At 39.7% G+C, this 23,674-nt stretch overlaps 1 protein-coding gene across 1 annotated transcript in view; it reads right to left on the reverse strand.

Moving 5' to 3' along the window:
• The window catches only part of arhgap24 (Rho GTPase activating protein 24), a 94,276-nt gene extending 70,666 nt beyond the window's left edge, over positions 1 to 23,610 (reverse strand). Inside the window, exons 1-2 of the mRNA XM_042509460.1 lie at positions 23,529 to 23,610; positions 9,063 to 9,287 (exon numbers count right to left, since the gene is read on the reverse strand). Of these exons, the coding sequence (XP_042365394.1) occupies positions 9,063 to 9,272 (210 nt within the window). The 5' untranslated portion in view covers positions 9,273 to 9,287; positions 23,529 to 23,610. The remainder of the gene's footprint in view (positions 1 to 9,062; positions 9,288 to 23,528) is intronic.
• Between the last annotated feature and the right edge of the window lie 64 nt (positions 23,611 to 23,674).

Here is a 23,674-nt window from a genome sequence, read left to right on the forward strand (position 1 = left end):
GATTTATTGGTCAGTTTCTTCACAGAAAACCCCTTGAAACAGAAATAAAGATGATGAACTCATGAATTTTTAAACTACAGAACTATGAAAGATCTCTTTTGTGCATTTTTGATACCAGATTCAACTCTTGGCTCTCCCTCCAGGGCCTCTGAGAAGACACAGGATTAAATGACATGAACTGATACTACAGATGCACATTTTTGTCTGACAGGTCACAGGTCTTGAGAGACTGACTGAGCAGCGACCTGCCACACAAAATAAGAAGCACCTGCAACTAGTTTTCATTGGAATCACAAGACTTATAACTTGTAACCTCAGACAAAATACATGTAGTAATATTAGGTTATCTGGCGCCACCATATGTAAGAGAAATCTGAGCTATACCATTTTCCAAAAACAATGAAATCTTAAATGATTGTTGGGAGAAAGCAGGGAGCAAAGTCAACGGTAAAAAAACCAAAACAATGAGCTGAAAGACAGAGTCGGTCCCCTTTAACATTGTGTGTTTCTGCAAACCACAGATGTGTAATATTTGTACATTATCTTGTTCTCTTTACTTTTCAACAGTGCTGTAATTATGGTATGGTTATGTTAACACAAAAAACCTAACGTATTGGTTCAAAAATATCAAAATTACACCTACCTACATCACATTTGAAATATGGATATGATGCAAATGAAACGTACTTGTAATGCATCGGTGGTTCTCAGAAACGTACAATGCCAAAACTTTCTGGCGACTGGGCTTGAGGTCATGATCCATTGTTAATATAAAAATATTGATTAGTGCCACTTAAAGTTCAGTTCACAAAACTATTTATGACTCTATCCAGTGGGACAACACACAGACTAACACATGCAGCCATTACAAAGTAAAGTTTTTTAAGTCAGACATGATCTCTTGCCTTGGGATACCAACTGAAGCCCCTGTTGTGTCAGGAATATTGATACAGCTCCTGCACCAGCTGCATACTCACTACTTGTGAGGAAATGTTCTCCCCCACTTGTACAAATACCACTGCACCTGCACATACCTAAAATTTATAGTAGTGCCCTGTTACCACCTCAAGGTATTGGAGACGGAGAAAGTGCTCGGAAAACAGAACTTGCTGGAACTTGTTGCAGGTCCAGTGAGAGTTAATTGACTTTTCCATCCATCAATACAGAGCTCATTAGACATGCAGTCACCATACAGAGAATAGTCTCTGTATTTAGTGTGCGTACTAGGAATACTGACAGCCATAACTGTGTAATGATTAATTTTTTCTTGCGCTAATGTATTCAGCCTGAAGAAAATGTCCAAATAGTATTGTCTGACCAAAGTATTAATGTCAGAAAAGATGTAGTATATACTGTAGCTATTAGTGTATCACTCATGCTGACGTTTGTAATGTGCGTGTAGGGTAAATGTGACACATAAATGTAAAGTCTGTGTTTGTATCTGCAAGCAGATAATGATGTAAGGTGTGCGTTTAATGACGTACACAAGAGGGTGTTTGGATAATGTCCACATTATTGTCCACATTCCTCTGACATTCAAGTCAGATCACGCCTGGATGTGATGTGACTCACTGCAGCCCTCACACCTTACAAGTACACATACGTTCTGCTGTGATCAGATGGGACTGTAAAAGTCACAAGCCTAACTGTTGTCTGTGTTTGTCAGTGTCAAAAGAGAATACAGAGCAACTACAGCAGTGAAGGTCAGACAAACGGTACAGTGTTAATGTTTCATCAAAACAGCAGCGAGATGACACAGTCTTGCAGTACGAATAATTACAGAACTGCAGTGGCATTTTATTTACTCCCGTTAAATGCCAAGGTCAAACAGTTTCCAGCTCAAGCAGGGAAAACAAAGGATTTTCAGTGCATTATTGCACTGTTGCATTATTGATTTTATGCAATTTCTCATTAAAGTACTTTTCTGCAGATCATTTTGTCTGAGTTCAGACACAGCCCCTCTCATGCTATGAATACTAACCAGCTTGCTTGTTGTTGCCAGAATTGTAATATCCCAATTACATTTTAATATGTCTCTCATTTCTTAATACATAATAATACAATAAAATTGTCTCAATGTATTCATTCACAATTCTCTCATTCATTCATAATGTTAACTCGCTTACTCCAGCAGAATACAGATACAGAGCTTAGTAGTTTAAATTACAATAATCATACAATATCACCCACTGAATGAATACTGTCTTTGTTTATGGCTCAGCCAGATGAAATCTGAGTGCATGTCTGTGTGTATGTGTATGTGTGAGAATGTGAGTGAGGACATGCATGCTTGTGCGTGCATACATCTCCATGGGCGAGTGAGGGCAGGCAGATGGCATGTTGATGCTAAGCCCACACGTGCCGTACCCTACGCATGCTTTTCGGTGACCCTTCACCTCCATCTGACTCCCATTCCTCAGATTCCAAGAGTTGCTTAGAGAGGTTGGGCCAGACTGTATGGGACACAACATGGTCCCCTATATTGACAATAATAAAACTCTCTTCCTAATTATGTTATCTGCAAACATCAGAATTTATCAATAGGCAGCAGCACTTGAAAACAAAGTCTTAACCTCTTTCTGTGTAAAGTTATGTGCTAGTATTGCTTTCTTTATTTTTTATTGGATTTGTTTACTATGTAATATGCACTGCACATGCAGACACAAAAAAGGTGGACACAGCAACATAATAAACACCTGCGACCCATTACAACAGTCTTGCAACAAACACTACCACTGTAAAATGGTTCAACTGAATCCCCATGTGTCTGGAATTAATCAACTTATAAAATATCAAAGTCAAAAGTGACAAAGCAGCTTTCCAGGTTAATTTTTGGGCCAATAACTTACAAAAACATTGTGTGCAATAGTCCACCCTCCACCGTCTCTTCCCCTTACTCTCTCTTAAACACACACAGACACACCTCTGAAAACGCTGAAGGCCCCCTTGTCTCTTTCCTCAACTTGTGTCTTGCGTTCTCATTTGCTGTAGCTAACCTATGAAGTCCCTGACAGGTCTAGATAATTAACATGCTAGATATCTGGGGAGCGACTGCAATGGGGTGATGCTCTCAGGCTGCACCTTTAAATGGTTCACACAGAGATCTCGAGCACCGATTTGTGAGCGCAGAGTCACACCTATTTGCCTCTGTTCTGCGATCAGTGTGTTTTTGTGTTGTGTTTACAATTTGTTTCCACTGCCCCCAAGTTGCCATAAAAAAATGGTTATTTCAAAATTAATAATTGGCTATGTTCAGGCAACTAAGACTATTTTGTTAGAGTTAAGGGAAGCTTTTGGCCTGGGTTACAAGGGACCAATTTAGGTGTCAACAACACTGAAAGGGGTCACTTATAAGGAAAAGAAAACTTGGCCTTAGTGTTTTAATACTGTTGTGGGACTGCTCATGTCTAATCAGTGCAAGTTTTGTTGGCATTTGTGTTTCCAAGGCAACAGAGAGGGCCAGATGTTCCTGCTCCCCCTGAGGAAGCAGCAATTAGGCTAATGTGACAGGTAACAAATGGAGACTTCACTGCACGTGAGAGAATTAATTAATAGCTGATCTAAATACGGCTTCACACCCCTGCATTTTGTGATTCAGGACAGGAAGATTTAACTCCCCTGCACACACTCTAAGTTAAGAGACATATCTTTGTCCCCTGATATTGTCCGTCAGTGTTAAGTTGCCTTCACACTATAAAAAGTTTTCTCTTCCCTCACTGCAACGTAGGGCTCAGAGTGTAGACACTTGCAGAGGCAAAGCACAGCGCAGGTATAAGACCTCTAAGCAACAGTAGTTGCAGTCACAGACCATTTTATATTTGGGTTAAACCTTAAAGAAACATAATAAAGTTTCATGTACAGTTCAATGCACTTGCGTTTATTTGTAAAGAAGGCCTTTGCAATACCATTCAGACCAGATGCTTTTTAGACTAAGCATAGCCTCTGTCACTGAGTGTAGGCAAAATTAATATAGATAAACAGCTAAGCCAACTTAAGCATTGGATTTCGCCAAGTTTGTACACTATATGCATATGCCTATTCATAATCCTGGTAGCCCCATCTGACTTCTGACATTAGACCATGCATTACTTCTCCTGGCAAGATCATGGTGCTTTAATCTTTATTCTTAAGTCTTTAATCTCAATGGTTGCTCTGTTAGTCTGACAAATGTCCCTTTGGACTATAAGTCCATTTCTCTGACAGCCCATCATCCCATTTCATGTCCGTTTCTGTGAAATCCATGATTATTGTTAAGAAAAGATCATGTTTTGGCTTTAAACACCAGACTTTGGTGGCACACAATTCATTAGAAAAGCAGGGACGCATTGTTAAAAAACACCCAGATTCAACTTCGCAGCATTTAGGGCATTGGTTTTTGGGATACAGGGCCGTGGTAAAAAAAAATTTTTTTTGATCCAGTGGGACATTTTTGCTATACATGTATACTTTGGGACATCGGTAACTCCAGAGTAGTTATCTTGTATTCTGTTGGATACTGTCTTGTCATGGTTGTTTCTGTGCTCGGCTACGGAGGTCACAAAGATTTAAGGGCTTTGAACACACTGCTCTGCTCTGACCTAGTTTTATTGAAATTTCCCATTCTCTACAAAAAGTAGCAGTTCCAGGTATCTGAAATTTATGTTGGCTCTGTTTCAGAAGCAGGGAAGAAAAGAAAGTTACAGAACATCGAAGAGTAGCTGAAGTAAAAGGGACATTAATGAATAATATTTCTGGGAAGATAAATATAGATGTAAAGAATATTTCAAAGGAAAACAAATTGTTTCCTGTCTTTGTCTGTACATTATTGTGAAGAACTGCTCCACAGCATTTGTATCATCCCCTCAGGATATTCACAGCACCATGAACTAAAGCAAATCTGTTGGTGCTCCTGTTTTAAATACGCTGCTTCAGAACTGGAGCTACCCAGAAATAGCAGTGAAGAGTATCTCCTCTCTCAGTATCTGGCCAGTGGCCCACCTTCAGGTCTGGAGCTTTAACCTTCAGAGACTACTGCTGCTGGTGTGGCTTGGGTTTGGCTGAGCCGAGCTCGCTGGGAAATCATCCAGACAAAGATGTGTGGGTAGAGGAGCAGAATGAAGATTTCAAGTTTCCTCTGGAAAAAGAGGATATTGTTTGGGTGGAATAGATATTAGAAATGGCTGTGGTCCTTTGTGGATTTTCTTTTTTTTTTGTGTGCAGACAAAGAACAGAGCTTCTGGTGTGAGACAGCTGGCTTCTACAGCTGAAAGGGTAAAACTCTGCAAAAATAACTGAGTAGTTACCAAATCAGAGGATAACTGCCAACTAATAAATAGAGTGCCTCGGGGGTGACATGTTTCTGTAGGCCAACCCTGGTTCCCTCGTCAAAAAGCCTATGGGATTTTTTCATTTGATTCTGATCATTGCAGTAAATAAGCTCTGTGGTTAACAAAGGTTTATGATTCCTACACATTTTGTTCAGCAAGATAATCTCCACAAATGACAACAACTTTCAGGATTTTTGAAGCCTAAATGCAGTCACCAGAAGTAATGTAAGGCCATGCAGAACTACATTATGGTCACTTCACCATGAGGCTGTAAAGCTGTTTGGCACAGCTCGATGTGATGATGTTCTGCAGTCTCATGTAGCCACTTGTTTGCACTGCTTCAAATTGTATTTTATGTCATTGAACAAAAAGTCTATTTAAAGCTTTTAATGAAAAATCCATTCTAAAAACCCACTGACTTTGAGACGAGGAAACCGGAGGTGCTGATCTGCTAACACTAGGACTAATTCCAGGCAATGAGATGTCAGATTACTCTTTTACTGGTAGTCTGTTTTCAGTTGTCCCTACCTCCCTGATACTTAATCCTTGTAAACTGATCTCTAAGCAGCCCTAAAACAAAAGTAACATAAATCAGTTACAGCTCATTCTAATACCTTTTTATCCATGCTGCCAGTTTAACTTCACCAAAGACAGTTTGTTGAAAACATGCAGTGCCTTATCGAACTAGCCCTGTAAAAGCAATCATTTACTTTTCTTCTACATTTCCGTTTCTCTGTGATTTTTCACCGTAATGAGAATCAAAAGTCTGTCTGTCTGCTTCTTTGTTGGGTCTGCACATGCTCGGTGCGAGAGGCTGCCAGGCTACAGTAACGTTAGAAACGGCCTTATTGTCTGCATCACTCATTGTCTCCTCTTCTTTCTTTTGTGTTGGCTTCAGTGACAACAGGCTCACAACAGTTTAATTTGACCTGCAGTCAAAACAGCACCTCTCCTTGGAATCAGAGTCGGATCTTGTTGTCTCATTTGCCTGTGAGATGTGTCAGCTGCGTAGAAGCCAGGTGTCCATTGTTTCATTGAGCACTTTGAGTGTTTGAGATGAACAGAATGTATTTCTTGACTCATTCAGTGTGATGGACAAAACATTCACACAAACCTTCTCACATTTTTTCAGACTGCAGTAACTATTTAAAAAAATGCACCAGATAACAATATTGTTGCAGCTTAAGCTTTAAAAAGAGACAGACTGACTTTTGTTTGCAAGAACACAGCAAAGTCATTTTACGTGTCTGTCGAAATAAGACAGGAAACCGGGACATAAGCCAAACACTTGATGATAAACCACAGCCCAGTCGCTAGAAGAACATTTTGTCATTGTACATCTCTGCAAACCATGCATATGTTTCATTTGTTTCTTTTCATACGCATCATATCAACACTTTAAAAGTGACTCAGTTCTGACTACACGTGTATGAGCTGACTTTGTCTTCGGAAGTTTGATTGGAAGGTGGATGGTGTGACTGCAGACTACTTGTTCGAGATCAAAGAACAAAACGGGTCGTTTTTTAGCAGGACATCTGCGGCATTTCCAGTCGTGATGGCACCAACAAAAGTGGGTGTTTTTAGTGAGACATTGGTGGTATTTTCAGCCTTGATCGTGCCAACAAAAGTGGGTTTCTTTAGAGACATCGGTGGCTTTTCCAGCCATGATTTTTCCAACAAAAGTAGGTGTTTTTAGCAAGTCATCGGCAATATTTACAGCCAGGATTGTGCCGCTAAAAGCAGGGTTTTTAATTGTGAAAGTGATTTTTTTGCCTAAATATAAACACACTTTCACCACAGCATTGTTGAAACATAAAGAAACATAAGAAAATTAACATATCCATTACATAATAACATACAAATATTAGAAATCCGTAGCGTGCAGAAACATACAAGTCCAGCATTTATTCTGTCGATTAGGTTGTTAATACTAATCATTCTGACCATTGACAAGTGATTTGAATAAATTATATAAAACCCCCAAGCTCTATTTCAACATTGAAATATGTTTTTTTTCTATAATAATATAACACTACTATACACTAGTGTTTTTATTTCATTAATTCTAGTTTTATCTTAGCTGGTTAGCAACGTTTTTATCTGGCATATGTGACACACAATCTGTTTTTGTTTCATTTATGTCCATGTTTGTCTTACTACATTGCCTTTATTTTTAGCTGAAAAAGCTGTATTTGTCAGTGTTTTCATCTGGTTAAATCCAGGGCTGAGAGACTATCTGTAAAGTAAGGGGGTGACTTTGGCCGGTCACACAGAGGATTGGCTTCTGAAAAAGATGAAGCATTGGAGAGTATCTTTAATAGAATCTCCAGTCTGGTGCTGAGCTGTGATTTGTGGCTCACACTGATCATCTCGCGTGAAGAGAATGTAGATTCTATCTGTTAACATGTTGTGTTTGAAATGTTTAATATTCTCAAACTGATATCTGCACATGTCTGAGATGTATAAAAAAACTCTTGTCCAATTCTGGGACTTTTTGACCTTCAATGAATGCTAGGCTAATCAACATACTCATTTACTGCAGCGCTTCTTATTTACTCATATTCATATCCGGACTGGACAGACAGCTGTGTGTCCAGATGTGACTCTTTTCCCTTACTTGGGAGCATGGTTAACTTGTTCCAAATCAATTAACCTGACTGAGAACAGGTGCAGGAGCTGGCACAGCGCATGGGAATCAGATAACGCCCAAATTTTTTCACCACTTGCATGCACCTCTGATATGATCAGCTGTTTATAGTCGCAGTCTGCAAGTTTTTTTTTTTTTAGCTAACAAGTAAGCTGATTGCTGGAATCACATCAATTTGGCAGCTTGGTCGGCTCAGAAGAGATTAAATACATTTGTTGATTTTGCTGACAACATAAAGTTATAAAGTTCCATTTACTTATTTCTGGTATTTGATGATGCACAATGGATTAATGTGAATATTCCCACTGCAAATACAAGTTCCTGCTTGTTTAAAGGTCTCATTATAGCTGTGGTCGAGGTATTATGTTTTTTGGTCTAGTCATCCATGTTCGTGACCACAATATATCAAGAAAGCCTTGATTTTCTTCAAATTTTGCACAAACATTCAATTTGGCTCGGTGAAGTACTTAGATATTGGTGATCATAGGTCAAATGTCAACGTCACTATATCCTTGTCTGTCTCATTCTTGTGAATAATATTTCAAGAACACCTTGGGGGAATTTCTTCAAATTAAGCACAAACCTTCACTTTGAGTCAGGGATGAACTGATTAGAATTTGGTGGTCAACGGTCAAGGTTACTGTGACCTTGCAACCACCTCATTCTCGTCAACACAATATCTTGAGAAGGCCTTCAGGGAATTTCCTCAAATTTGGCACAAGCATCCACATAGACTCAAGAAAGAACAAATTATAATTTGGTGGTCAAAGGTCAAGGTGACTGTTACCTCACAAAAAATGTTTGTTTTTTTTGCCATAAGGCTACTTAAGAATTCATACACTAATTATGACAGGATTTCACACAAATGTCTAACTGGATATAATGATGAAGTGATGATATTTTATATCCAAAAGGTCAAAGATCAGCTTTACTGTGACATCATAATGTCACGCAAAGACACTTTTCTGAACCTGATATCTGAAATTTGACTGGTGTGCAGAGGCACACAACCACCAGGCGGGTAATTCTAGTTGTTGCTAAGAGACAAAGCAGTCCATGAAATTTGTCATATCTGGTGTCATTATTATTTCAAAATCATTTAGCCTTACCAGGGCCTTGGTCTCGTCCTCGTCTTTGTAATAGTGGAGCTGGTCCCCTCGCAGAACAAACCAGCGACTGTGCCAAGTCTTGACAAAACCTCCTTGCTTCCTGAGCCACCCACACCTGATGACACTTGGCCGTCCCTGCCTCTGTGTCTCTGTACTGGCCTGACCTCCGCCACGCTGGGGACTGCCATGGGACACGCACTGTTCGTCCATTACAGCAAGTCTACTCTGCAAAAAGGAAAAACAGTTTATAATTGTGTTTACATTGTTTACAAGTTCCAAGTTCCAAGTAGGCAATAGGTAAACAAATACGTTCTGCAGCATATTGCAAACAGATGATGCAGAATTCATCAAAGCTGTCTTTTCAGACTCAGTGTGGGTGCTTGGAACAGAAAATACAAAGAAGAACAGTGATTTTCAAACTTAAATCTCCCTATTCTGCAAGATTTCAAACAAAAGAGCGATAGTGAGTGTAATAATTACAGTCATTACAGTCCAACACAAATGTGGCAGCAACAGGTCTGTCCAATTAAACTCCTCATTCAGTTCATTTAATGGAAACTGTTTTTCTAGTGTATGGAAACAGGTTTTCTATGTTATTTTTAGCTCTAACAAAATTCATCACTTGTCTTTTTCAACACCCCCAATGACACCTAAGCTGTCTACACCACTTGAGGCAAAACATTTTTTATTTTTTGTGTGTGTTTGGAGGAATGTTGAAGGGCTGTTTATTTGCTGTGGTTTGTCGTCATGGGATATTATGGAACTTGAAGCAGACAGAGTTGAGTGTTGAGTGAGTGCATGGAGACAAGGGCAAAAGAGGAAGTGTGGGAGGAGGAATTCATAAAGCAGATAACAAGACCACAGGCCAAACCGCTAATCTCTTTTATCTTTGTCTTTTGTCACCCACCTACATCAGTTGGCCCGGCAGACTTTTTCTTTTCTCTGTGTAACATTTTGTCTCTTTGAACCCTCAATCAAGTTTTAATGTGACAGAACTGTTAATATTCAAGTAGATAAAATCTGATCTGGAGTCTGTATTGTATTGTAGGTGTATAATTATATTTCAGCAACTGAAACTAGTGTTAAAGGGCAACTTTGGTGTTTTTAACCTGGACCCTATTTTCTTCATGTTTTTGTGTCTAAGTGACTAAAGTAAAGAACAGTTTTTGAAACTGGTCTAGTACTGAGCAGGTCCGCTGCAGTGAAACAGGCTGCAGTGTAACCACTCAGGGCATTTTTGCACCATCTGTTTACATCCAATAAAAGTGCTTGCTTATAATGTTTATTTGAATGGAGTTTGGTTGCCAATGAATTTGTAGCAGTTTCTGGTTAAATAAAAAAGGTTCTTACTCTATAACAAAAAGGTCTATTGCTGTAAAGTACTTTACCTAATGCTGTTAGATATTTAAAATAATAGTCAAAGCATGACAGTGGCAAAGAGAAACACTTCTAGTGGATGTAAATTTATGGTGCACAAATGTTTGAGTGGTTACATTGCAGCCTGTTTCACAGCTGTCAGCTGCAGCCCTCTCGCTCAATACTGAACCAGTTTCAGAAAGTATTGTTCTCATCAGTCACATGAAAATACAGAATCCATGTTGAAAAATACCAAAGTTACCCTTTAAGGTAAGGAAAGATGTAACTAATTTTTAGCCATGCTAGCGTCATGGTTGTATAGATGCCAATGTCAGTTGGTCAGTCTACCACTGGCTCAGACTGAAAAATCTCAACAACCTTTGGATGGATTGCTGTGAAATTTTGTACAGGCATTTATAGTCCCCCAAGGATTAATTCCTCTGATTTTCCTCTGACTTTTTCTCAAGCCTCATCATGAGTTTCACGTTTACAATTTTAAGTAAAATGTCTTAACAACCACTGGTTGGATTGACGTTTCCCATAGCACACATTTGGACTTTTTATAGAAGGAAAAGCACCGATAATTCTAAAAACATTAATGACGGCTGGGTTGCATTCAAGTGTTCAAGTGAGAGTGACAAAATGAGCCAGCACACAAGGAACCTGGAAATCAAAGCAGCTAAATTAAATTCAGCCATCCTTAATTTAATTCTTTACACTTGTGCTTTTCCTCCTATGACGAGTCAGAATATCTTAACTGAAAATGTCCAGTAGACCTTTTTCACCTCAGACGCTTAACTTTAGTGAGGAATAATGTGAAATTCAAAACATTAATGGTGACTCAGCTCCACTTAGAGTCCCAGCAGGCTTTTCCAGAGCCACAGCATGGCTGTAGACCAGGGCGTTTTCACCCCTGTTGTTCATTTGATCAAGTCTTAATCAGGGACCAGTTAGTTACAAAGCTACATATTGGCCTGCATTTGGTTTTCATCCACACGGCAGCATTTGCAAGCAGACCACCTCTTCAACAAGGTCTCGGTCTGGTGGTTTTGGTCTGCAACCGAGCATGATAACTGTGTTCACACCTGCCTAAACGAACCGCATCAAGGGTGTAAACACTTAAGAGTTCAACCAAAAAAAAACAAGGCAGACGTGATAAAACCCCTAAAGTGAACTGAGCTCTCATGGAGGCAAACAGAGTTTGGTTGTTTGGTCTGCATCAGAGTACATATGAGCTGTCACACCAGCCCAGATGAACTGGACTATACGCTCGGTTAAAAGTCAAGTTAAAATGGCAAGACAGTTCAAGTATGAAAGCGCCCTAAAGTCTCAGTTAAAGTTAGATGACTAACACAAGACTATCACACAATTAACATTGAAACTGTGCAAATTGAAATTACAAATTTAAAATACACCTAATGGAAACACATCAGTTTAAAAATAAAACAACTCCCATTTATGACAAAAAAAGCTTTTATGCTTGCACGAAGTGGTATTTCAGGTGACTGGAAAAAGCCATATTTTTCAAAACTGCAATGGAAACACTTTTTTCCCTTTTATAGGTTGCATGAGGCTATGTGCTTCTCAGTAGAAGAGTAGAGTAGCTAGCTCCCTTTGGCATGATGCAGCAGGCACTACAAGAGGTGTTATTGCATTGCATTACTCTTCAAAAGTTGAGTGGATCATCCAGAAGTTTTTAATTCCTAATACTCTTCTGTGATATCATGGACTATCACCTCCCAGAAATCCCTCATATGTGGCCGCTCCCATGTATAAGGGGCTTGCCTTCCCATTGTCGCTCACATAACGCACCTACGTCACCTTTGATTGGAAATAACAACGACTAGTATGGTGGCTGCAACAGAAATAAAGTTGTTAATATTTTGAACACCCATCGCCATGTTACTTGAAATGTTATCACGCGTGGAGAAGTCGCGTGGAAACGCAGTCATCTTGAAATTGTGTTGACATTTTGATATTTATTGCTTAGGTTTTGTGCAACTCTGTACTGGAAACCCGCATACTGTGTTGACCTGTTGTGAAACAATAGGCCTAAAAAGTCAAACATACAGCACAAGATGGCTTCAATATATCTATTATTTCAATAACTGATTTACAGCACTGCCGGATTAATTGAAGTCATAGATTACTTAAAAAAAAATGTTTTTCTCCATTGAGCCTCCACATGTAAAGTCTTTGCATACCCCTCCCTACAACAGAGTCAAAGGTCAATCTCACTTAAACAGCAGTGCCTCTAGTAGTGATTCTTTGTCTTGATCAAAGGAATGTCAGCAGGGAAAGCACTGTCAGGGAGGTAAACCTTGACCTTCTGAAGAAGAGGGTGGTGCCCCTGTTTTTCCAAAGTTACAATATGGTCACGCACTTGTATACAGACGAATGTGACAGATATCATTAGCTGGACCTTAAGCCCTCACACACGTCAACACATATAGCACATACATGTGTACACTTATGAACAAAACTGCACGTGGATTAAATCACTCCACACATATTGTTTCCATAATAGATGGTTTAAACCTCTGCATCATTCAGTGACACCACTGCTACAGACTGCTGCTGTCAGCTTAAAGCAGTGCCATGTTATCAGTGGCTCCGGCTGAGCTTTCCTTGGTGGAAGTCCAAACAGCCCACAGGTCCAGATGAGGACCAGATGCAGCCCAGCAGTGCAGCAAGTGCAGCAGGGCTGCTGTGGTGATTTCAGAACTTTTTCTGGTTTCATGCATCCAAATAAGCGTGTCCTCTGTGCATGTGCATGCACAAACATGCTCACTTCTCTGCATTCCTATAAGGAAAAAAATTGTTGGTTTTTTTTTGCTTGTTTTGCATTGTGGTGGCCATGATATTATCTTTTGTCCATCTCTTGCTCCATTTTCATGCTGGATTTATGTGGGGAAAAAAAGTGTTTGGTGCTAATATTTCAACAGCAGTGAAAGCTATCATCTGGGCTGAGTTCATTCAAGGGAAAATTCTTCATATTGTGGAAATTAAAGGGAATTAACCCTGTCTCCCTGCTGGTTGTTACACACTTTATCACTTTATTCTTTTAGATTATACAGTCTCAGAGACACACACACACACACACACACACACACACACACAGCATAAATCACAGTCTAGGGTTAATACACCCATCTGTTGATGGAGTCACCTGCTGTGTTGCCAGTCTGGTGCCACAGCCCCTTTACAATTTCATGCCTCCTGCACAGAGCCTAGTTAACAGCACTGCAGGGACAGACCTGTGCTGCTAGGACGTGAAATGGTAAATAACTCAGTTGTTTCCTAATGTGAGTAACTCCAAGCTAGCTGAGAGTAGAAACACTATTTAAAATTTACATTACACTGTAGTCTGGTCCAGTGGTAATAAATTCCCATGCAGGGATGGAAGGCATAATCATTACTAAATCTATAAATCAGCAGACAAATGGAATAAAATTAGTGGAAAAGTTAGTGGTTCTTTGGCCTCATGCAGGGATGGCATGATGAATTATAGCCTTTAGAAAGTTACTCATTTTAATTTTTATGTCCCTGCTAAAAGCCAGTTTGTGGGTTCAAGCAGACATATCCAACAGAGTCATGGGGAAATGATGCGTTAACAATAGCCATAAAGTAATGAGTCTTATATTTTATGAACAATATGGAGATGAACTCTGGTGGAATAAGCAGTTTTTAAGTAGGCACTGGAAGAGCCCATGCACTAGTGTGCGGTGGTCAGTCCACCAACAACATTAAACATTGAAGTTTGTACAGATATTCATGGTCCCCTGACTTTGTCTTTAGTGCTATTCAGCCCAGTAACCAGAAGAAAATGTTGTTTTTGTACATTTCTGCAAAGCACAAATATGTTAGGTTGCACTCATATTTTGTTTTAACGTTTCTAAAGTGACATAGTATATGAGCTGACTTTGTCATCTTGAGGTGGATGGTGGTTGGTGCATATTTTAAAATAAATCATAACATTGGGTACTTCACCAGGCCAATGAGCTAGCTAGGAAAGCAAATAAATTTATTTGGGTTAATAAAGCTGATTTTTTTAAACAGTTTATTTATTGAAATTTCTCATACAAAATGCAATCTGAAGGAGAAAACACAGAATTTTTTTTTGTCAGCATACAATAAAAAAACTACTACTACAAATAATAATAATAATAATAATAATAATAATAATAATAATAATGATGATGATGATGATAGTAGTCATAATTAAATTTAATTAAATTAAGATCCCACAAGACCAGTCCCTTTCACCCTCACCACCTGACAAGGGCCATAATAAAAGTATTTATAACTACACTGTAGTTCAAGTACATGTCAGACATATCTTGTTGTTATCCCGCAAGAGACTAAGAAATATTTCCCATGTGATATTGCAGATTTTTGTGACACAATAACCCAACAAGGGCTAAAGGCATTGGAGTTGACCTGGTTTTCAAACCTGGATTTTATATGTGCCCATTCTTTTTGCAGACACTAATGATGGCATATGTGGTTGTAAGCACATTTATGATGCAAACTGCAAAGTCTCTGCAAGAGCACATCACTACCTGACTGTTTTGTCCATTCAGCAAACAGCCTCCCAGTGGTGTATTCTGTGTCCCTGTAAAACACCTGTCTGTGCAGGTGTGTCTGTACTGCATCTTTGTGTGTGGCCGTAGTGCCTCAGTCTCAAAAATAAGCAGCGAAACTAGATATGTATTATTTCCACATAATGCCAACAAGGTTGAAAAAAGAACACCTAAAAAAAAAGAAACACCACTCGTTTAAAAGGCAAATGAATGATTTCAGAGCTGCTATCGTTCCTTGTTTAAGAAAAATGTTTTAACTGTTACTCAAAATTGCTTGAGGGGAACTGATTTTGTGGCACAAAAAGTACAAGTTAAGATTGACATTGGCATAATTTTCTTTTTCACATCTGATGACGACATCAAGAGAGATCTCTAGACTAATGACTGTGGCAGTATGATGGAGTGTTTTACTTCCAAAGAGGCAATAAACGCTGTACGTTACCATCTGCTCATGTTTGGTAACACTTGATTTCGTCTCGAGTATAAGGATATGCCAGAATTTTCTCACAGTACGGATGAGAACTTTGACCATACTAAACAGTCAGTGGGAAGAGCCACACTGACCTTCACTATAAAAAAAACAGCTCAGTATAAAGCACAGACCACCACACACACACATGCACTTAGACACACCACAAACACTTGAAAGGACACCACAGCGATAGTCACGAATCAGCCTCCTGAGGTTTTGTGGCTTGCACTGTAATTTCTTAGCAGGATGCAATTTATTTGCGACTCTGTGGCGGTCAAAATAAAAAAAGATTCCACAACTAAAATAAAAAATGGAGGGGTGGTCTGAATTTTCTATGAGGGGTACAAATCTTCCAAAACACCATTAGTGTTTATCTTCATTTTGGCACTGAAGGTTTTAATATTCTCTGTCTGTCTGTGTCCATCAGTAAAATGGATGCTGAGCCAGGCCATCTCAGGATCAGGGACGCCTTGTTGTTGGTTTGAAAATATGCGTCTGTCAGTGAAATAATAAAATACAGCTACTGGACGTGTCTTTAGTGATGAAAGCTGTTCTCAGAGCAGCCAAGAAGGCACTGGATTGTACAATGAATCATTTTCTATTGTTTCCTGGGACACAATCATTTGATATAAACTGATACTTGTGATCATGAGCCTGTGCATGATAAATGCTTTATATTTTCTTCATGTGTAAATGTCAGGAGTACCATATGTTGGATATGAATAACATTACACCCATACACAGTTGAAATATGGATATCTAGGGGTCTAAACAACAAAGAAAGTTTGATGAGATTGTAAAATCTCTGAAATGTGACACTGCAGACCCTCCTGCACACAGGACTCCTTTCACAGCATTAGGAGGTTGCTAGTTTTCAGTGCTTGCACAGACTGTTTGTTCCCCATATGGGAAAGTACTGAAGCTAACAGCACACAGAAAGCTTGAACTGCTGTTTGACACGTCTTTGTTTGAAATGAGCTGCTTTGGAGGGTAGGATATTGAGTCTGGCTCATCCTTTGGGAAATTAAAGTTGTGCTAGGGAAGAGTTTTTGGGGGGTAAAAATACAACAGATTTACCCAAATCATATATTTTAGGCTGTAAAAAAAGAGCATTCAATTCCAGTAATTAGGACTTTACAGACTGTTACCCAAAATGCCAAAAATGTTGGTTATCGGGTAAGGACAGTGGCAGGAAATTTTCTGGAAGCACAGGAAGTGGCCGGTCGCAACAGCCGCAAGGGAGCACTCTGTTGAGGGAAAAGAGCATTTCACAAACTTAGATCCACTATTTGTCCCATCCTGTGGTTGCTATAAAGCATTGCAGGCCGAAAAGAATGTGCTAAGTGCATTTTACAGACATCGTGTGCCACATCTTGGGTGATCTTTGAAACAATGTGTCCTTTCAGACAGTTCATTCTTCGGCTGAAAGTACAACTTGTGCTGTCAGATATCATAAACATAGCTAGCTAGCTTATTAACTTAACATTAACTCCATGAGTTGGTTGAAAAATCTCTAAATGGTTACACAATGTTTCCAGTATGCTTGTTTTAATTTATTTTACTATTGTATCTTTATAGGGGTCATAAATTTGCCCTTGATGCCTGTATACATGATTTTAAAAGACTGAGGCTAAAGTTGCCTGTGCCATGTTGCATAGATGATAGCTGTTCTGAAGGTCTGTTATAGAGTTGCCAAGGACTTTATAGCCTATAATAAATCAAATTTTTAATACATGTTGATGAAAACTCAGTATTAATGTGCCATTTGTGTTCATATTAAAGGTTATCAATGACCACAGTGATGCAAATAACCTTCAGCCTGAAGCATTAATGATTCACTGATGAATAACAGACATTTATTTGTGTGCTTTAACATGTGGCAGACAGTGCCATTGCCATCTGTCTGTCTTCAGTCCTCAGTTTTTGCATTTTCAGCAGCTGCTGTACTCCACAGTGGCCCCCGTGCCTGCCAGTAAAGCCAGTGCCAACTTTTCTTCGGATGATGCAAAGGTCAACAGTGCGTTAAGCAGAAAAGTCAATGTGGAGGATTAAAACAATGGTACCATTTAGTCCCATTAGGTCAGATTTAAAAAAATAATAATGATAATAAATCTTTCTTGATAACTAGAATTGTATCTTCTATGTGTCTGTATTTCTGCACATTAATCAACAGATTAACTATTTCTGTTTCTGAAAAATCAGCTTTATTACATAATGTCCCTTTACCAAACCAAACACCAGAATAAATGTTGGCATTAGACGTTCTGCAACCATCGCTATGTTACATTTATACATTTTATATGTAGCAAAAATGTTAAAATATTTGTTTGTGTTTCAGTTTTCAACACTTTGGTTAAGGTGTGGTTAGGTTTAGGCACAAAAAAAAACCTTTGTTTTGGTTTAAAAAAAAAAAGAATATGTCAATACCCAATAGTGTCGCAACAACCACCCCTGGAAATTTGCCAACATCACCTTAAAAATTGTCAGTTTTTGTCAGCCACCACTGGGAAAGTGCAAACATTGCTTTACAAATACCAGGTTTTTGTTGTTGCATCCACCACTGGAACAATGCCAACACCCCTTATAGATACCTAGTTGTATGGCTTGGTGATATGGCTTTAAATTAAAATCACAATATTTTAATTCTATATTGAAATACACAAAATATATCTGGATATTTTTAATTGTCCTGAAAACTAATGTTAACCATTATAATACAAAATTATTAAATGAGCTGCTGTTACAATAAAATTAAATTAAGCAGCTACTATCATATACACTATTGTTATAACAACATTTAATAAAAAACATTAATATGGAAGTTAAATAAAGTGCTTTTATAAAGAAAAAAGTATTGTTATAAACAAATTAGTCAAAGTGGGACCCATGGTGCTTTTATTTTGAAGGACCCGGCTCGTCTCAGGCCTGAAGTGTTGACGTTTTTGCTGTGGACTTGGAGCTTCCGGTCAGCAGTTGGATGTTAGCAGACAGGTAAACAGATAACACAGCATCTTTAACCGTGAGGATTTATTCACTGTGAGCAGGCAACAAATTAGCATCTCTCAAGTTCAAATATTACTAATGTTTCCAACTCGTGCTTCGTCGTTGCAATATGTTACTAAATAGTTGGGATCGGAGCAAATACAAACACACGCCTCACCTGCTCACACTACCGCTACTACCCCTCATTAAGCTAGACTGTCACCGCAGCACTGTTAACTTTGTTGATTTGTTCTCTGTAAGCTGAAGACAAAGTAACAGCTCTCTAGTTCATGTATTAATAGTATTTGCAAATCGCAGTAGTGCTCCATTGTCACAAAATAAAACTAAATTATCACGGTCTGGAGCTCTGCAAAAGCCCTGCTTTGTGTGTGTTTGTCAGAGAGCCACAGAGGAGAACAAGAGAACCGAAACACTGATGGCTTATAAAAACGACGTGACAATTTATAATTGATGTTTGCGATGTAGTCATTTTATCTATCGCACGTAGAACAAGCTGCGATACTTCGACTATATTCAATATGACCCTAACCCTAAAAACCACAACTGGAAAAAACATGGCTGGTCTCAAACAGTGGTTTGCTGCTTGGCTTGGCAGCTGTCTTGACTAAGTCTCACACCATCCATCATCATACATTCTTGCTCATCTCATACACATTTATCACTTTAGAAACGTCGATTTAATACCTATGAAGTGTAAAAAAAATCTTACATGTCTGTGGTTTGCAGAAAGTACAATGCCAACATTTTCTTCTTGAGAGTGGGCTGATTTTTCCCCAAGTATATGAAGTTACCAGTAAGATGTGATTGGTGGACCAGCGGGATGTGCCCACTGCATAGCGTGTGCAAGTCAGCATGTTTGACAGCTGATTAAATCCACCTGGCAATGACATAAACTCTGTCTGTGTTTCGTTAGCAACCATCTCTCCGAAGGTTATCCACATCAAAACCAGCTCATGCGATAGTCTACTTTCACATAATAGAAAGAGTGATTCGCGTTTGTTTGTTTATGTGCACAGTAACAGCAAAAAACAAGCAAAAGAGGAAACATGAACTTGTAATTGCCAGTCAGTGCTGTCAGCCCTTTAAATACCCCTGAGCAACCTTCCCCCTCAAAGTCTGCACAGTAGGGCCTCTATGACCCACATGTGTTAAAGACAAATATAACCTCCGCTTCCAAAGCTGCTACCTCGAGAGCAGTCTGTTTCTGTTAGACTCCTGCTGAAAAGTCGCAGAGGTGAGTGGAGGGCATGTTTCTTGCTGTGCTGCTGGTGTGCTAATCGTTGGATGGGATGTGAAAGAGGGAGGGCTTTAGAGCAGTCACAGATGGAAGTACTCACACACGTGGAAAAAAACCCTGATCCATTGCTCCATCCAGCACACAGAGTCCAGGTCTATCCTGATTTAATGCTGAAGGGGGTCAAAGTGAGGTCGCGATCTGAGAAGCGATCCTTCAGTAAGCGGTAGTCCATGATCAGTCACAACCCACACAACTGTGAGTCACAGAGAGAAAGGTGGATGGATGAAAGCGGGGAAGTGAGGAAGGGAGGTGAGGCTGGACCATATAATGTATCACAAACACAGAAGGATCGGTTCTCGGAGATAAATTTTCTTTTTGCTCCCGCTGCTAAAACGCCAATAAACTCCCCGGCTTTCATGTATGAATCAACATGATGAGTCAGTGTCTATTTTGTCTACACACCAATTTAGACACCATATGTGGCCCCCTTCATAGTCTACAATGCAGCCCTTTTGGTATGATACACCCGCTACCCCATCACTCGCATCGCCACCCCTCCCTCTCTATTTTCCTCCACGCCATGTGTCACAGTATGTCTGGGAAAGTGAGCAGCGGCTCTGTGAAAGGAGCGAGGGTGAAGACTTCACATTGACTCATTCTATGTGTTTGACACACTGTTAGAACTCAGCGAATGATACTGTTTATGTGTCTATCTTTTGTATGATGCAGTAATGTGAATACAAGGAAATAAGATACAAGATGCTACGGTCACAAAGTTAGAGGGCGAATTGAAAATCTCAGGGGTGATCATAGTCATTTTCCCCAGAGATGTTATTTGCCGTTGCAGTTTGAGGAAAGCTGACTCTGCATTTTAACCTTCATAAATGTCACCTTGATTCTCTGGGTGAACTAGCCCGTGTCAAGGTAATTTAACAGATGTTGAAGGAGAAGTTTGACATTTTGTTCTCGCTCAGGCTGAAAGTTAGATGAAAAGATTGAGACCACTTTAATGTCTCATCCCAACTCATCAGATATCGCCACTTGGTCGGTGTCGTTCACATCTACATATGACACACTGGGTATCCTCCTGTGTCTGTTGTTGGCGTTCCAGGATGGCATGTTAATATAAGCCTTTTAAATACATAGTGTCTTTTTAAGACACATTTCCATTTTCACAGGAAATGTACAGTTTATGCTTGTTGGAATCTTACTACGTCAGTAAAATGCCTCGTATTTACTTTTATTTACTTGCGAGCACAAGCATGTGGTTAGGCTTAGAAAAAACATCATGGTTTGGCGCAACATTCATATAGGAAGCGAACAGTGGGCTTCCGGGTCAAAGTCTAGGTCTGTTGGATCAGTCCACCTCCCCTCCCTTCCTATAGTGATTTTCCAGCTTCTTGTTTTACATCGTCACTGGCATATCAGACTGGTGCAAAAAGTGCTGTCGGGCCGTGTTACTATGTGAGCCCAGACGGTGCCATCTGGCTGGGTGTCTGATGCTAAAATCACTACCCAAGTGGTGGTAGCGATTTGTGGAGTTGGGGAAGGGGAACAGGCTGTAATTTGATACAACTGTGAGCAGCCAGTTAGCTTAGCTTAGCATAAAGAGAGAAAACGGAGGGAAATAGCTTCCCTGGCTCTGTCCAGCAGTAACAAAATCCAGCTATCAACTCCTGTTAAGCTCAATAACATCATGTTTAATTCATACAAAAACTGCAAAAGCATAAAAAGATCAATAATTGTTTTGCTGGGATTTATCTGTTCGACTGTCGACTGCCTCCCCGCAGTTGCCAAGCACCTACTGGAGACTCCAGGAAGTTCATGTTTCCCTCAGAAACACCATTAGGCTTTGAAGAAAATTTGACATAGTGGCCAACTGTTGAATTACAACGTCACGTCATTGGGCCCAAAAACTTTTTCCCCAAAAGACTTTTCTCATTGTGGAAGAGACGTCCAGAAGTTAGCTGCTTGTCTGGCTTCAGTCTCTTGATCACTTGCTCTATGGGGCCAACAATGCAGAAGATCCGGGTAACTTTATACCCTGGAAGTCAAACTTTTTTGGGCTTTAAGCACTATTGAGCAACTTTCCTTGGAATAAAAGAGGCTCTGCTTTCATCACGGTATCCAGTTCTCTTTATACATCCATGGCCTAGCAAAGAAATAATAATGCTGAACTGTTGTTGTTTTTTTGCACGTCAGTTTTTGTACGGTTTGAACAAATTATAGTAAAAATGCTAATTGGTGAGCATTTGAGGTGCTGGCTGACAGCTTTTGTTATGCCAAAGGCTTGCTGTTTTCTAATGCCCAGTCTTTATGCTACGCTAACCACCTGCTTATATTTAACTGGCAAAAGTGAGTGTTATCAGTCTTATCATCTATCTGTCAGAAAGCCAATAAGAGTATTTCCTAAAATTTTCCTTATACCTATGAATTCTCAATAATTTAATCTTGTCTCCAGTTTTGCTGCAGTTTCAGTCCATGCCTCCATCCCGTCCTCTCTCTCAATAGCCAGATATCACAGAGTTAGACCTGGGAACAGTCGCGTACAGCAGCTGACACAGGGAACCTGATCCCTGGGCTTTCCAGCACCACAGCTTGTGCACTGCAGACATTCCTGGCACACGGGGGTCATCATATCTCCCCTCCTTTTACCTCAGCCCATGCCTTGTTTGATTTCACATCTTCCTTTTCCATTAGCAGGTGGGGGGAACAAGTTGCAGAGACCTCTTGTCTGTCCTCTCTTCTGTATTATCAACACCAGCCCTCCTTTTTCCTTTCCTCCTAACTCTTATCATTTGAAATCTTTCCTCATCTTTTCTGCGTCCTTTTTCCATCGTGGATATGCAAGTAACTGCACTCAGCGTCATCCTTGTACATGTGGCAGAACTGGCGCTATTAATCCAGACATAATTGAGTTTCCTTCTCTTTTTGGCCAGCTGACAGCCAGACAGGGGGTCAGTGTTTTGGATGGCACATGCAACGGTTTCGCCATCTGTATGTCTGCACCAGAATTAGTGAGAGTTGAATTTTAATTACATGACTAAAAGTAGAGAAATGTATGCTTTCAGCAGTCATTGGTTACAAGCAGACATTGTAGGTAATATGCTCTAGATAATGTTGCATTAAGCAATTTTTAAAATGTGTTTCACTGATTCCACTGTGGCCCACTCATGTGTGACACATCTAAATATATAACTGAAAGTTGTGCAAACATTTCGATATGTCGCTTACTGCTGGTGGCAGCTGAATGAGTTGTGTCACTAGTTAAACACAGTGGAAATACATCACATGAATGAACCATTTAGCCAGTGATCAAATCCATCACAAAACGAGTAATTCTGGAAGTTAAAAAAAACCCAAACTCCTCACCCACCCATCCCCAAAATAATCAGTCACCAAAAACAAAAACACAGTCATTGTTCAGTAAATTGGAGGCAGTTGCTGACCTTCTCTGCTGGAGGTCTGGGATAATATTTGCTGCATGTACTTTAACACATGCAAAATATTACAGGAAACAGATCCCCTAAATCAGCATTAAATGTCATAGCAACTGTCCTGTACTCCTACACTCGAGAATGTGCATTATGCATTTTCTTTAGTTCAGCTTTAGTTATACCTGCAAAAATAGAAATAACACAACTTAAAGTGTCACTCAATGCCTCTAAGATTGAATCAGGCAGTCAGATCATTTACTTACAGCATCTTCACAGTCCCGCAACGTGCCAAAGTGAGTAGAGGCGTCACATAATCACCAATATATAACAATACCTCAGTGGCAGAAACATATTATAAAACACAAAGAGCAGACTCACCTGTCAAATAAACAGCCTGGTTGAATCCCTCAGCTCTGACGTGTGGTGATGCACACCCACTGTATCCAATCCAGTGACAGCCAATCAATCAACATCAATAGAGATCCTGCGCTGAGCTCAACTTGTACTCCAGCTCAGCTGCTGCT

This window comes from Plectropomus leopardus, chromosome 20 (assembly GCF_008729295.1).
Source record: "Plectropomus leopardus isolate mb chromosome 20, YSFRI_Pleo_2.0, whole genome shotgun sequence".
Lineage (NCBI taxonomy): Eukaryota > Metazoa > Chordata > Actinopteri > Perciformes > Serranidae > Plectropomus > Plectropomus leopardus.